Source organism: Amblyomma maculatum, chromosome 1, assembly GCF_055883805.1.
Source record: "Amblyomma maculatum isolate TAMU_Amacu chromosome 1, ASM5588380v1, whole genome shotgun sequence".
NCBI lineage: Eukaryota > Metazoa > Arthropoda > Arachnida > Ixodida > Ixodidae > Amblyomma > Amblyomma maculatum.
Genome location: NC_139344.1, coordinates 37699089 through 37716187, shown reverse-complemented (window position 1 = coordinate 37716187; position 17099 = coordinate 37699089). Strand labels below are relative to the sequence as shown.

At 44.1% G+C, this 17099-nt stretch overlaps 1 protein-coding gene across 1 annotated transcript in view; it reads right to left on the bottom strand.

Annotated features, from left to right (window-relative positions):
• Positions 1-17099, bottom strand: part of LOC146202148 (RUN and FYVE domain-containing protein 2) — a 77685-nt gene that overhangs the window by 46461 nt on the left and 14125 nt on the right. The window contains exons 6-9 of the mRNA XM_084587979.1: positions 11474-11538; positions 8154-8225; positions 4750-4921; positions 169-289 (exon numbers count right to left, since the gene is read on the bottom strand). Of these exons, the coding sequence (XP_084444105.1) occupies positions 169-289; positions 4750-4921; positions 8154-8225; positions 11474-11538 (430 nt within the window). The remainder of the gene's footprint in view (positions 1-168; positions 290-4749; positions 4922-8153; positions 8226-11473; positions 11539-17099) is intronic.

Here is a 17099-nt window from a genome sequence, read left to right as displayed (position 1 = left end):
TCTGGGGCAAGAAGAAACTGTTATTCCCGCAAACCTGCAACCTGCCATACTGCCTGCTGTGCATTCACCACGGGTTCTTTCAAAGCAGTCCCTCTAGGGCCATTCCCTAGGCTGCTATCATATGCGGGGCTACTCATAATGCAGCAAAACAAGTGGGCAGTTAGAAACTTGCCTGTCTCCTGTCCACTTCCTCAGAAAGCTGCCTCCGGACCTCAGTGTAGAGAGAATCCAGGCCAGCTTGATTTGCCTGCAGCGTTTCCCTCTCGGCACACATGTCAGCCTTTGCATTCTGTTTCCAAGAAAAAAGAATGCTCTGTTATTTTCAACCGACCTTGATATGATGATGGAGCAACAGCTGCCCACCTCCCCCGCATGAAAAAAATTTTTTTTTCTGCATGACACAAGCACATTTTCATAGCTTCAATTGAAAGAGAAAGTAAGTTGATAAAAATGCAGCTCGCTCGCTGTGAAGGGACACAGTTTTCAAATTACACAAAAGTGAGCAAAAATTTGTTTTTTAAAAAGTCAATCTGTTCGTGTGGCTTCTTTTATACGCTGTCCAGAATTCTTTTTGGAGAAATGTAGCAGGAAGTTCTCCAAAAATGTTTTTAACTTTCTTTGGGCTTGGTGGAAAGCATGTTCTTTAATCTTCGTGGTGCTTCAGCACTATTCCAAATGTACAAGCAAGCAGATAAAAGGCAAATGTTTCGGCACGCATCCGAGCCCTTCACTCTACCCTCTGAGCATGTGCGAGAGGATGCCTTGATCTGCAATGCAGACTGCATGGTGGTCATCATGGGTGTGCTGCTCAGTTCTCAGAGTGCTGCTACTACTGTGTAATAATCTGTTACAAGAGGTTTAAAAATGTGCCATGTGAAAAAAGGAGTAATCGAAAACACATCAGGCCAAAGGCCAGGTAGCCAAGTAATGCTGTATTAAAAACGACAGCAAGTGCTGCAACCCTGGTACTCTTTAGAGAAGTGAACAGGGTGTTAAACTTGCAACACTATATCCTCAAGAGGTCTGCTTTTCTGTGCTCTTCCTCACCCTGCGGAATATACCGTATAAACACGTGCAAGACGTCGCACCCGTGTATGAGCCGCATCCCTTATTTTCGAAGCAAATATTAAAAAAATAAACTGCATAAGGGCCGCAACCAAACTTTCTCCGACCCACACGAAAATAGTCTTCAAAATGCACATTGTTGTGCCCGGCCAAAGCCGCCCAGAAATTCAGCTGGACGCCAAACTTCTCCGGTGAATGCCTCCTTCACAAAATCTGGATACTGCTTTGCAAGGCACTGGTGCACTGGAAGCGAGCCGTACCAAAGGGAGAAATGAAGCGTGGCCTACTGGTAGAGCATCCGCTTCGCATTCGGGAGGTACGGGGTTCGATCTCCAGTGCCGCCGGGTACCCACCGGTTTCCAATGGGTACAAGATTTCCCCCGGCCTGGTGCTCGGCTCTTCTGGGGTGAAATGCTTGGAAAAAGGGGCCATGAACCAAAAATGTTGGTTCAAAAAGAAAAAAAAAAGAGCCACATAATGGGCTGTTGCCGCGCAAGGCGGACTTATTGTTGTCCGATGGCGGAACGAATCACTGCCACATCGGCGCAACTATTTGGGTGGGAATGACGTGTTTCAAAATGAGCTGGGCATACAGACAGCTCAGCGTCGTGGCCCAGGCCGGTGGAACCCTTCTCGCTCCGCGGCATATTTGAAGCAAGAGCACAGCAAGCTCTCTCACTGGCCCTGCGAAAGTGCTGCCGTCGGATTGGACCATTTGAGCGTCAACGGTTTCTCAGTTTACGGAGACTCAAGTGCTTCCGCTCGAGACTTTAAGAGTGAGTTCGTCACTAGCGTCCATTGGGAGCAGTTCACCCCTTGAAAGAGCGGACGCGGCGGAATCTCCCTGGCCGAAGCTGCGCGAGGACCGTCGCATATGGCTATGTTAGCTTTCGGCCCCAGAGCCGATCTCGTTGTGTAAATGCCTGTAAATAGTGTATAAAGCTTTTTCTTCATCTCACCAGCGCCGACTCGGATCCATCACTACCGCGTAAGGGAGCTGACAGCCCTCGTTCACGAAACGGGTGACGAGCACTACGCAACCAACTCCTTTGCACAACCCTGTTAACGGTGGGATACTGTGTGATAACCCCACCGGCACAACAACATGCACAGAAGCTTCCAGATGCCACCTACGGATGGTGTCCGAAGTCGCAAGTCATCATCATTATCATATTTTTCCTCTGCTGCGAGCTTCCGCAATCCATATCGGCATCGGTATTGCCAGCCCCTGCCACTCCGGCTTTGTTTTGCGACTTGCACAGTCAACTTGACGAATAGGGTTAAAGAACATCTGCGCAGTATCCACACAGACATGGCCATTATTCCGGGCGGCCTCACCTGCATGCCGCAACCCCTGGACGTTAGCTTCAATCGGCCTTTTAAGGTTGAATTCCGAAGGCAGTGCTCAGAATGAATGGCAAACGGCAATCACGACTAGATGCCGACTGGTGGCTCAAGAGGGCACCACTCGCGACTGTGCTTGACTAAATTTTGTATGCATGGAACTCCATGTCTACGAACGTTGTATCCCGTAGTTTCAAGGTGACCAGGATTTCAAAGAGTTTAGATGGGACTGAAGACAGCTTGTGAAGTGAACGTGCACCAGAGCACAGCACCAGCTCGGAGTCTGAAGACACCACAAGTGACGATTGAATGGTAAATAAATGCCACACAGTCACTGATTGGTCTGTTTTTACTTGAAATAAAATATTTTTTTTCTTATGTCACGTGTAAGGGCCGCACCCCAGAAAATTGGCCCTTGAATCTGGAAAAAAAGTGCGACCCTTACACGAGTTTATACGGTAGTCATGCCTCTTTAATATGACACAATTATTGTGGATGACTCGATTTATGGACAGTTTATCTCGGAACCAAACTTTTCCAATTTATTTATGCCTCTTGTTAATATTGAAACTTGCCATCTGGACAACAGACATAAGGAAAATGCACAGAGCCCATTTGGGCCCGTATATTTTTGTCACATTAATAAGGAGATATGAAGAAAATCTCTACTGCCCAACTAGATGTTTCATTTTCAGCATTTCTGAGGGCAGGACACTATAGGAACGTCATTCAGAAATGCAAATGAGTTAGCGACAAAATTTTTCTTTTGTGTTTTCATGCTTTGTAGTGAAAAGTTACCCAGTTTATGCCCCCCCTCTATTTCCTCTAACGTATGAATGACTGCGAGAAAAACTCAATTTGACGTTTGTACCACGTAGAAAGCATTAACTGCAGTGCCCTCACCCGCAAAGCATCTTACCCTAGCATTTATTTTCTGTTCATCAGGACAAAAAAAAAATGCTGAATAAAGTTGATTTGATTTGATTTGATGTTCACTGAACTAGCATTTGGCGTTCTTCACAACATCCGGAATCACCTCAAGATGGCACTAAAACTTTGAGGCAGGTCCCTTCCTGCTTTTCAATATGGGTTGCCTGAGTTGCCATCACTTCAATGCATTTCTGGCATGCATTTCTGATAAAATTTTATATACAGTTGAAAATGACGGAGATTGAAAAATAGTTTTATTTTACAGTTATTTCACCTCTTTGCTATAATGAGGTTTCCAGTTATTATGAAGGCTGTGAACGGTTGCCCAGAAGTGGAGGTGGTGTGGTCTAGCCTTGGAGATTAAAGAAAAAAAAGATAAAGAAAGAATGTCACAACTGTTTGCTCATGAAAACGGCTGGTAGGGATAATACTTGTATTAAACTTTCTTTTACCTTTTCTATCTTATAACGAGTCCACTTTCAGTGAAAAGAGCCTATTTAATCAATATTTATTCACACATGCCAACATGAATTGTTCTCAGTATCTCTTTAGAGCATCTCGCCAGGAGTGCATTAAAGCTAACAACGTGGTGTAAAGAGTTGTAGAATGCTGTATTATTTGCGTTGCAAAGCACAATACAGTTGATATGAAAGCAAAGGATGTTAAAAAAGAAATGAAAACCTTCTATCCCTGTACACTCGGCAACTATTTCTGACAGCACGGTATAGCTTTAATTTACAACCAATAAGAAACGTACGTTTGTAGTCAGTACAGTCGCCGAACGATTTTTCGGACCCTAAGAGGCCGAGATAGCGTCCGGAAAATCAGGCAGTACGAAAAAAACGAATTCACGCAAAAAAAGTCCTTTTATTTAGCGAGCGGCTTGAAAAAGTGGTCAATATGCCTCTGTGGGGCACTACGTTGCCGTAGCACGTTGGCAAGGGTGACGTTCTCGCTGTACACAGCCAAAAGCACCATCAGAGCTCGGGTTAGTTCACTGCTATAGTTGGCAGCACAGCCTCTGGCTCCTCACTGTCGGAGCCCGAGTCATCACTTTCAGGCACCTGGCGAACATTTTGGTCGGTGTTATACATTGACTCTATGGAGTGCGTGGCGGTGCCATGGCAAGGTCCGGATTTTCAGGCAGGTCCGGAAAATTGGGCGTCCGAAATATCGGTCGGCAACTGTATATGTATGAAAGTGCAATGTGCCACTTAAACTGTGTATACTAAGGATGAAAAACTGGCGATTTACACTATTTACAATCTGTGACAGCGTCCCATGACCAGAGATAGAAACTACATACAGTATAGGAACTATTTTTCTTAGTTTAATACAAATGAAAACAGTTCTGCATACTTCTTTCAAAATAAGGCAGAACAACATGCGAAAAAAAAAATCACTAAATACCTGAAGCTTGCGCTGATGGTCTTCAACAATGGAATCTTGGTGATCCCTGAGAACACGATTCTCCTCTTCCAGAGAGAGTATCTGATTTTTGCTGATGGCCAAGTCCTCCTTCATTAGTGCATTAGTTGTCTGTAGCTGTTCTACTTTCTGCTGCAAGTTTGTAACAGTAGCACTAAAATGAGAAAAGAGGGAAGAAAGAAATCAGAAAGGACGAATTTCCAGGCATTCACAATGGCTCAAACTGAATGACAAGCATATCAAATGTGATTGGATGTTCGTTTCCCGATAACGCCCAATTTTGCATCATTTTTGTCCCCCTAACATGCTGATGAACAATCGGACAAAACCGGACTTCTGGAAGTCGCACTAAAGCAGGTGTTGAAGTCATGGATTATTGGCACCAAGTATACCGTGCTCTACCCCCGGATGCAAAATGTCGTGTTGAGACTATTGTGCTTAGCTAATAATAACAGCTTTGATGCTGAGAGAATGCTCTCTCAGCTGAAATAGCTTCAAAGACTGGAGGACAGGTCTCACATAGAAACTGATACACTGCACATGCAGACGAATTCTATGCATTCACATGGACATTTAAAAAGTCAGTGACCAGCTTGCGTGGCCAAGATGTTTAATGTCCCAAAGCTTTTTCAATGTTCTTTAGTGCCAGTAATTATCAATTGCCAAAGAAACGGCAGATTCTGGAATATTTTCGTGAGAATTGCAATTTTCCTCCCAGAAACATGGCCCCATTTTTACCCTCCGTTAAGTTATTACAGCAGGTAAAACTGAACCCAAGAACACAACCTCAATTCCAAAATGCTCCCACAAAAAAAAAAAAAAAAAAAAAAAAAAAATCCTTCTATTATCAAGTTGAAAAAATGTGCACCGATTTTGCCCCCAAAATCTGAATATAAAATCTGAAAATGAAGAACCCTAAATATGATGCATAGAGAGCTGTACAAAATGAGCCTTCAAAAAATTAGCTATTCAAGTCTCTCTTTTTTATATGAAAAATAATAAAAAACGATGGACTTTCCAAACACTGTTTGAAGTAAAAGACATGATACTGACACAGGCTTTACAACAAAAGCATCTCCTACAGTAGATACCACGTACAGGCTCTCCTTTTCAAACTGGTTGCCAGCCATGCATCTCTGTTGAAAATGATAAAAAATCATGACAAATGTTCAACCTGCAACAGTATCCCCATAAAAACTAGGTTTAGTAAGGTTGCCCACAGCTTATGGCTTAATGAAGACTTAAGAAATATCAGCTGCTTTTTCAATTTAGAAGTTTGCATGCTTAGGCTTCTTTAAGTTATTGCTAAAAGTGAGCATTGCTTTGAATTCTGATGCAAAAAGTGCAAAAGCAAATGGACCCTGCACCCTTTTCAAAGTCATAAAGTTAAAATGAAGCTCTGTACAGTAACACCTTGTTAGTTCAGAAATTAAGATAATGTCGACTGTCACCGCACTCATGCCAAACAGCCATCAAGTCTATGAGGTCAGAAGCTAGTTTATATAGATGCTCTGGGGCTAGCACCAGTTAATTCGGAAGGGCTCCCACAGCAGCATCAAGTTCAGGTACAGTTAAACCTGGTTATAACTAAATTGTAAAACGTCCACGATTTTTCGTTACATTCAGGTTTTCATTATATGCAGCTTTCGCACAAAGACTTGAAAGGACACCGCAGAGTGAAAACCAGACTAAGAATTGAAAGCAAGGAAAACCGCCCTGAGAGTGTTTACAGTAAATCCCCATTACTCAAAGTTACAGGGGAGGTTAAACATTTTGCGATCACACTGAGAGAATGGCGCAACAGCGGCAGCAGCCTCCCCCTCCACCGCATCTATAAGGGAGCGGGGAGAGAATGTGGTGGAGTAGTCAGGGTTTTGCATGTTGCTGGGTGTGTAGCTTGCTGGAGGCATCATGACCAAACCAGGCTAAGGCAGAGAGCGCGCGTGGCCACGCCGCCACCGCCGGGCGGGGCGACGCCTGCATCTTCATGCATATTCCCGCACGGCCCCCGCCATTGCCCCGCGGAAAAACGACTCTTCGCCGTGCGTCACTGACACCCTCCACTATTCCTGCTACCTACACGCGAGAGCTATTGGGCCAGAATCTCGTGAGCAATTGTGCGACAATGACGGGGGCACACAGATCGCCCCGTGTATTTTTTACCTTTGTCATGTTACTTTTCGCTGTTTTTGAGCATGAACTATTCTAATGCCACATTCTAGAAGCAAAAGCAATGAAAATTTCAGTGTTTGTCACGTAGATGCACCATGGTGCCGAAACATAGCGCGTTTATCAACTGAGGTCGCTCACTGCGGGGTTCTGCAAAATTTTTAGCAACTCAGCACTAGTTAAGGCATAGTCGGCGCCATGAGTTTGTTATATTAAAGTCAACCATTGCAACGCGTTCGCCACATTTTTCAAATACTCGCACTTCAATGGCGGCAGCATTGATGAATTAAAAAAACTTTGCAATATACCAAGAAATTCACAACACGGAGATTCGGTTAACTGCATAATCTCGTTCACAAATAATTGTCCAAATATTCGGCCTCAGGCTCGGAATACATATCGCATTATTTCCTGCATCTGTCCCACATTCACGCAAAAGAAGAGGTGTTGACGATCGACCGGCCCCTGTCAACAGAGAGTCCGGATGCATAGTTTCCCTTTGAGGGCTTCACTGCCAGACAGTGCTGAAAGCAACTATTGGCCGCATACATCAGCCGGCCAGCCAATCCCATAGCTGCATGCCCATTAGAGCAAGAACTGCCTCGTCGCTGACATCTTTCTTGTCTTCTTTCATTTTCCCAAGGCCCATCTGCATTTCCCTCACATGTCTAAGTGGCATTTTCGAGACCGGCGTGTCCTCTCTGCATTTGCCATGTACTGCTCCCAGTTTGTGCAATGAAGCCTCTTTCCGTGCAATACTGCATCACACACTGGAAGAAGCCGCACAGACCTCTGCCATTATGGCGAAGTGCAGTATTTGATGGAATTGCGAAAAATTGTTGCTGCCATGAAGTGTTGACGACCGTTATCCAGGTTTTCACCAAATAACTATCAAGCGAATGGTGTTTTTGAGTGTTGGGGAGGAAAGGGTGGGTGGGGGGACATTAGATAATTTGACAGTCGTATAATCGAAACACTTATTACACTTCAAGTCAGAACAAAAACTGTTATCAGCAGTCAAGACACACATCAAGGTTTCTTCAGTTGGCATGGCTCCCCTTTAACCAAGCTCCCACAGTTTGTCGAATTGACTGATGCCTAATATTAATACCCAGTGACTGAAAGAAGCTTAATCCCTTCCTAAAGTTGTGAACAAATGCTTCCAACAATGAACCTGGCATCTTCAGGAAGAGTATTTAAGAAAACAAAACCCTTACTTCAAGTGACGATTCAGCTCTTCAATGTAATTTTTTTGGTCCAATACTGCTGTCATACTTGCTGGTTCCACCCTGTAGAGAAGGAGTCAGATGACAAGCAACACAGTTCAAATCAACAATGCACAGTAGAATCTCGATAAACAGAGTTCGGTTAAATAGAACTGCCACTTAAACAGAACCACCATGGAGTTGGCTCCATTTGTATCAAGGCAATGAAAAAAATTATCACATTAATCGGAACTTTTCTCCGTGAAGTCAGAATCTGGTTGTAGTGCTGAAACTACCGTGCAATGAGCTTGAGTTGCAAGACAAGATTGATATCATCAACTTTGAGAGTGGTCGCCTCACAGAAATGGTGCATGCGACGAAGTATGTCGTCCCCAAGAGCAGCCTAACGAGTATGGGTGACGCCATTAAATGAAAAAGAGGCTGTGAGAGCTAATACAAGCAAATATGAAATTGCTTTTCACTAGCCAGCAAATCGAAATTTCCACAGTATTTTATTGCAGGCAGAATGTGTAAGTGTTCTATTTGCATTTTTCTTTTAAATTCCAGTACGAGTTTAATTAAAGAAAAAAAAAATTCACTGCCTACTTTTGCGTAATAAAGCTGCGCCCATCGCACACCATTCCCCTTACTGCCTAGTTTCCGCATATCGGGATCCACCTCTGTGGAGACTGCCAACTTGGTGCCTGTCTCTCGCGTTGAGACAGCAGCGTGAAAGCGGTTCACTCTGTGCTGAACTTATTTCTGCAAACAAAACTCCCGATAAATGGAACATATTTTGCCTCGGTCCTTTGAGGTTCTGTTTAACGAGACTCCACCGCAGTCTCATTTTTCCCTCTTGCAACCACAAAGCATTTTAAAGTGCTATACAAGGAGCCTTCCTTGTATAGCACTCTCCGCACTTTCTAATCTGCTTGCGGTACATAAAAATATGGTTGGAAAAGAGTATGACTAAACTCTGTTCCCGTGCCGAACACTGAAATACCTTTAGAAAGCTGAGAACGACATTTTGTGTGACATTATTCTGTTTGAAATATCCGCAGGTGTAGTTCACGTATGCGGACAACGACGCGGTCAGACTTCAGCCTAGTGGCACCATCTGATTTTAAGAAGTGAAAGCATTTAGTCGTTGTTGTTTTTTTGTTTCTTTTTTTAGAAACTGGCATTCTTTTAGGCTTTGGAGTGGCAGGATCCTCATTCGAAATAAAAACTCCTCCTTCGAAATAAAAACAAAAATAAAGGGAATATATATTGCCCACGAATGGTACTGTAGGTGAGATGAGGGAGAACAAAAGCTTGATGCAAATTTCATGACCCCTCAACGCACTGAAACCCCCAGTAAGTCCGAAGCAAGACGTCCCGCTTCAAAGTAAACTGGCATTTTGGCAACAATATTTTAGCCAATATTTTAACATACACGGCAGTCGAGCGTACTAAGCTTGAACAATAGCATCCATAATGTAAGCGGAAGTTAATGCATGGTTTGAAATAGCATTTCGTGACTGGGCACTTTAAAGCTTGTCATCCCAAATACTACGCCCATTTTACACTGGCAGTACATTCCCCAGCATCAGAATGTCACCTCTACACTCACTGCAGTTTTGGTAGTCCTACAAGAAACTATTGAAACAGAGTATGGTTTTTCATAGCCAACGTGGCCCACTTTTGCCATTGGTGCCACAGTATTTTCGCAGTTCACACAAATTATTTTTACTCCCAGGCTCACTATCAGGTATTCAAGAGTAATATCTGGCCACAATCATTTGTTCTAGACATTATACACATTTTCTCACGATGTCCAAATTTGTTCAGAGGATATTCGTCTTTTTGAGGTGCTCTGCAAAAGGTTTTTTAAATGGCTATTACTTCTCCTCAAAGGATTTGTCATCCATTTGCAAGACAAAGGAAAGAATAATAGAAATCAGCCAATGCAAAAGATGGTTAATCCGCTTGTGAAACTCAAGGCACTAACAAATCAAAATGCCAGAAAAGACACTAGACTAGCCCATTTCATCATTTACTGTCATACTGGCCCTCACCAATCAGTATTTTGTTGCACACGTGCAGCAGAGGCAAAAATGCCATGGCTGCCTTGCACACAGGGTGCAAATATTTTAAAATTTATTTGAAAATTTTGAATAGTTTCAATTTAGTTAAGACAAATCATATGGTGTGAGTATAAAATTATTCAAAACAAATTGAATACGTTCTCACAAATATTCACACAAGTGGCAAATATCAGTATGTAAAAATATTTAATTCGCATTTCGATCATATCTGATTCAGTATGGAAAAAGTACTATTCGCACCCCGCTAGTGTCTTGCCAGAGTAGCCCCAGGCCAAACGAGTGGAGCAAGCATGAATGCAGCATGACTCCCAATGACATTTTGGGTGTAAGTAGGATTGGGAGGCATGCATCTTTTTTTAGCAAGTTGATGGTGAACACTACTTCGCAATTATCTGTATCACTTTTTGAAGTGAAAAGCTTCACTAGGCTAGTCAACACCGGGTCTGACGTGCGTGTGATCTATTTTAGCCACAGCTGCGCATGCACGAACTCGCCGAGTGACGTCACTATGAGAGGCACAGGTGTTTGAAGCAAAAAGCTTCACTACGAGGGTCAGAGCCGAGCTTCACGTATGTCGTATGCCGTGACGTCACAGCCAAGGCCAAATGCACAGCCCCCTCACCAAGCTCTGCCGCCGTTGCCTAGCAATGCTTAAAAGGTGTGCGACTCCTCCTCATTAAAAAACAAAATTAGTATCCATCCGGGAATTGAACCTCCATCCCTTGGATCCCCAGCAGAGCGCTTTACCGCTGTGCCACGCCGCGGGTCGTGAAGCGCTGCTCATAATTCCGCTTCTGTACCGTGAGGATGATAGCGGGATTCAGCACAAAGTGCATGCTCTGTTTGGTGTACTGATGCCAGAAGTTTCGTTCGCCCAGTGAACAAGCCAAACACTGTTGACGCAGTGTTTTTTGTGTTTACTTTTCATTTCTCAAATCTGCTACACCAAGGCAACACCCCAGCAACCTGCCTTTTACCTCAGCTGTCTATGAAGTGTGACAAGCTGTTGGAAAATATGTTTATTAGAAAGCAAGCTTACGGCTTGTTGGCAAATATGTTTAATTCATGTTGCTGTTCTGTTCCCGCAGTGTGACTCAGCCTTAAAGGCCACAACCACAACCCTACTATAATTAGCACTGCGTCGAGCCTTTAGCTTTTAGATAAGTATGCATAGTCTATCCTACGTCCTAATTAAAGCATATTATTACAGAAATAGAGTGAAACACAGACAAGATGGTAACCCACCCTTCTGCAGATGAATCACTGTGAGCATTTTCCCGAAGGTAAAGGCCAAAGTCAATGACTCCTTGCTAGAATTGACAAAAAGAAAGTGTCCGCAAATGCAAAATCTCGGAAGACAGATGTCAGAGGCACATGAAGCTGCACATTCACTCAACACCCGGTGGCACACAAGACACTACAAATTTTAGCTTGTCACATGTATCTGAATGAAGAAAAGCCCTGGAACTGCAACCTCCAAAATGGTTATTTCAGTCTCAGAAGCACATAATATTGCAATAAATTTTTTTTCTACACAGGCCAGCCCCATGCTTTGTTTGCTCTCTCAGTAGCATCTACTGATGAAAGAAAAACAACTCAGAATAAACAAAAATATAAACAGAGAAACGCTGATACTACTCGGCAGCATTTTCTGCCAGCAACTTGGTTTACACAATTCTCACAAAGACATCCAGAACTCAGGTTCAACCCCAAAACTTTTTTTCATATTTTGTGGCTATGAATAGATAAGATGTCTTAAATGTTACAAATAATGGTAAACAAAAACATGCAATAGCAGTTTGTTACAACTATAAAGCCAAACACACAAGAACCAGAGCTGGGTAACTAAGATGCTTTGAACAATGCCTCGCCTGCTGCTAATCATTTCCGATTATAGCGCAAAGCAAGTGCAGACTAGGCGAGAAAAGAAGGAAAATGCAGCAGAACACTTACTCTGTATATATATATATATATATATATATATATATATATATATATATATACAGTGAAAGCTCGTTAATTCACAACTCGTTAATTCGAAATTTTGGATAATTTGAAATAGTCATCGTGGTCCGGTCCGCAGTGCATAGAAGTCTATGCGCGTAACAGCTCGTTAATTCACTCAAAAATTGGCGCCGCCACCCATAATTCGAACTGCGCGCCACCAAGCGGCGCTGTTAAAAACCATCGTTGGAAGCTTTCACGGCAGAACGATAGATGGCACAACCATCGGGGCGCCGCTAGGGTGCTGGAACAAGTACTAAACAGTCTTTCCTGCCGCGACTCCTTCGAGGAACGACGTTTTAGTGTTATCGACCACGGTTTCGTGTTGCATTTCGTGAGCCCTCGTTTTGCACGCCGCTTGTTGTGAGCTTGTGTCCGCGAGATGTGTTCGCGTGGGAAATACTGTGCCAAGACGGTGAAGGAGAAAGTGGCTATTTTACGCGAGGTGGATGAACGGAAGGCCAGCAAAGTGGAAATCGCGAAAAAGCACGGGATTCCACCAAGCACGTTGTCGACGTACGTCCGAAATAGGAAGGCCATCGAGGATGCCTATGAAGCCGAAGATTTCGCCAGCAACAGAAAAAGGCTTCGGTTAGCCAAGTATCCGGAAATTGAGACCGCTGTGATCACGTGGGTGAAAGAAATGAGAAGCGCTGACATTCCACTGAGCGGCCCAATTATCATGGCGAAGGCAGCCGATTTCGCCCTGCGCTTAAATGTGGAAGATTTTGTCGCCTCCGAAGGATGGTTTCACCGCTTTAGAGACAGACATAATCTTGTCTTCCGGGTGTTGTCTGGAGAAGCCAAAGAAGTGGATGCAGAAACTTGTGCCACGTGGCGAAGCGGTGCTCTGCAGCAGTACTTAGAAAGCTACTCGGCACATGATATATCCAATGCTGATGAGACGGCTTTGTTTTATAAGCTCCAGCCCGACAGAACAGTAACATTTAAAGGGGACAGCTGCGCTGGCGGCAAGCGAAGCAAAGAGCGGATTACTGTTCTGGTCGCCGCTAATATGACCGGGACGGAGAAGGTCCCTCTTTTTGTTGTCGGCAAGGCACATAAGCCTAGATGTTTCAAGAACATTAGGACGCTGCCGACGGAATACTCCGCCAACAGCAAGGCGTGGATGACGGGCGAATTGTTTAAAAAATGGCTCTTGAAATTCGATCGGAGGATGGAGCTAGGGAAGCGTCAAGTTCTCCTCATTGTGGATAACTGCTCGGCACACAAAGTCGACGCCGAGCTGAAAGCCACAAGGCTCGTCTTTTTGCCCGCCAACACGACTGCGGCCTTGCAGCCGATGGATCAGGGGGTGATCAGAAACATCAAATGTTTCTATAGGCGCCACATGATCGAGCGCATGACTTTGTGCACTGGAAACCAGAAGACCAGCACCATCACATTGCTCACAGCAATGCACATGTTGGTGCGTGCATGGGAGCAGGTCACGCCGTCCACAATTGCAAACTGCTTCCACCACTGTGGCTTTGCTGCCGGAAGTATGAAAGAAAGTGGCGACGATGGGAGTCCGGAGCCTCTGCCTGCGGCTGTGCGTGCTGTGCTGCAGGACGTCAGTTTTGATGATTACGTTGGAGTAGACAGCGATGCAGCAGTGTGCGGTGCCCTAAGTGATGAGGACATTGTCGCTGAAATTGTTGGGGAGCAGTCTGTCCCAGAAGAGGCAGAAGACGAGGACGACGACGAGGAGCAAGAGCCCGTGCGTCCATCCGCGGCAGAAGTTATGGGAGCGCTGAATGTCGCGCGCCTTTTCTTCAGCTTTGAAGAGGGGGAAGAAGACTCCCTGCGTCGCATTCGCATGCTAGAAGACCGAGTGAGTACGGTAGCCCTCAGAGAGAAGAAGCAGAAGATGATAACAGACTTTAACAGACTTTTTTGCTAAATAAATGTTTTTCGTGCCCTCCGGGCATCAAACGCCTTCATTTTTGCTCATTTTCATTAGTTCGAATTTTGGTTAATTCGAACTGGCCTGGCGGCCTGGTGGAATTTGAATTAACGAGCTTTTACTGTATTTGGCATCATCAGCCAGATTAAGTCTAACGCAGCACAATGGCCCATCTATTACAGCTTTAGTGCCTGATTTAGAAAGGATCTCAGAAAAAATCATAGCTGCCTTCTTTCTTATCGCACTTGGGAAATTCAGATTGCCATGAATTCTCTGCAATCACCATTAAGTCCATTTTGCAGAAATGGTGCAAGTTTTACTATGTTCAAGCTTGGTGGGGCTGTATATAAAAAATATTTGTAAAAGCAGTTTCTTTTTCTGCTTATTACAGGTTCCCACATTATTTTGGGCACAAGACTCTTTGTTCACAGTATCTCAGTCACTGTGCCCTGCTACACTGACAATCGAAGCCAAAACTACAGAGGACTGCCAAAAGACTGTCAAAATACTGCCACTGGCTCCTGTTATTATGCTCCCATCCATTGCTAATGCTACAGCCTGTACGCAATAACTCAAACCTTAATGAACCCATGCAGACTGAGAAGCCCATCACTACTTTCACATAGGCAGCTGGAGTTATCCATTTTCTGGGAAGAAAAAAGGAAAAGAATCCCTAACTAAATGGACACATAACAGCATAATGAATTCATTTCTGTCATAGTACTAACCACCTTTAAGAGAAATGCAAAATCTCTCTAGCACAAGTTCCGATATATTTTCTCTGAGAGATTAGGTGGCACGAGAGCCCATACTTACGACTTCACAATAAACCTGAAACCAATGAGGAATTTTTTAAAAAAACATGCATTTTGAGCATCTGGGAACACAAGAGGTGCCCTTTGAACAAGCAGTGAAAAATATTTCCTCACTTTGCCAGCAACATTTTTGCAAAACTGGAAAGGATGAGTTCAATAGCAGCTAGCAGCTGTGTGTGTGTGCGTCTCCTTCAGCTTCAAAAACCTATCCAAAAATTGTGTCAGGCAGTTGTGCATTTGAAAGCAGCGCTTATTACGAACTTGCAATCAATACCAAAATCTGCACCATGATAGGTTACGGCAGGGGTTCTCAAACTGGATTCCACGGAACACAGGGGTTCCGCAGGCCGTCTTCTTGTGTTCCGCGAGAATCCTCAGAGCTCAGGGCAAGCACTGCTCTCATAGAAAAAATTTAATGGTGAAGGCTTGGTGAAATTTTGGATGGGGACTGCTCCGCTGTTTCCATGCCTCTTTGAAAGGGCAGTGGACATTTTGCTTCCCTTTGCAACTACATATGCATGTGAACAGGCATTTTCAGCCCTCGCCTATCTGAAGAACAAGCCCAGGAGCCGCCTTGACCCGGCAGCTGATATGAGACTGGCTCTGAGGGGGAGAGGGGGGGGGGGGGGGGGTTCCCTGGAACTATTTGAAGGCTTTTGGGGTTCCTCCAAGCAAAAAGTTTGAGAACCCCTGGGTTACGGTTTGAAAAGTCGGCAAAGACCAACGTTGGCTCCCACCCCACTCTTCTGATTTTCTTCTTTCGCCTGCGACTACTTGCCTTCTAAAATTATGCCTAACATGTCATGCACAAGTTGCTATGAGACAATACCCTACTGTGTCCACCAGCTCCCCTATTTTCCTGCACTGATAGCACAGTAATTGTCTCAGTTCAGACAGGGTTCCTGCAGTTGCTGCTTTCCACCTTGGACCATGTTCCGTGAGGCAATTGTGGAGTAATGTAAAAATTTACATTGTATCCACTATAGCTAGAAGTGTGCGTGGTGAACACTTTTAGGGTTAGGCTACAGCTAACGTAAATATACAGTGAATTCGAAAGCAGAAGGCAAGGCGGCCACTACCACAACTTAGTGGACAAAGTTTCATATGCAATATACAACAGTGGTTGAGTTTCGCTACCACCGACTCTTTCTGGACCGTCCCCTAGGACACGGATCACACGATTCATGGTTTTCAACGCACTGCTAAACTCAAAGCTTCGTCTGTTGGAACATGTAGCCCTAGCTAGGCAGACAGTGTGACAACTGTAGTTTAGGTTTATGTGAAATTCACTGTTTTTTCGGCAAGTGGCAAATTAGGAGAAGTAATCATGGAATTAATCAGAACCAGGCGGTCTCAAATGTAAACAAAGACGGCGTTGAACTCATGTAAGGATGAACACTACGAATTCAGCATCATTTGCACATTTCTACTGCTTCAACTTCAGATTTTCTGGACGACAGTAGTAGCGAAGAGTATGAAGACGATTTTACGAGCTCTGGCTTTAGCTCGGATGGCGAATCTGGCAACGATAAGCCTGGAACTCTAACCAGTGGCCCAAGGAAAGCATGCTTTCAACTTTAGCTTGTGCTTGCACAGTTATACCAGTCCTCTGAGTGTTCTCACTATTTTATATGTGCCTACTAGTGTTTGAATACATATGCTAGGATTGCAACAAAAAGGAAAGCTCCAACACAACTAGTGGCTGTTTTAGAACTTCGAACAAGTGCGTGGCTCTTTCAGCCACATCGAGCCAGATGAGACCACTTAGCTTTAAAAAAAAAGAGCTCCTTGGGCAGATTTTAAATTCTGATCCATGGCAAACCAGATCACATTTCGCTACCTTCCGCAAAACGTGCCAACCATAAACCAAATAAAGTTACAAAACACAAAAAACTGGAAGCTGTAGAAAACTGAGCTGAAAATTTCCACTTTAAGCAATTTACCGATGCTGCCATGAAAACTTGTAACATTTATTTCCTCAGTAATTTAGCTTCACTGCATTTTATTAGTGCAGTTAGGAGAATGGGTAGCGGTTAGGGGAAGGGGTACGTCAGACTCGCAACAACCGAAGCACTTTTTTTTCTATGTTCCCGAAAGAATCAATGGTATGCGGCTGTCTTCTGTTGTACTTCCAGTTAAAGTATGT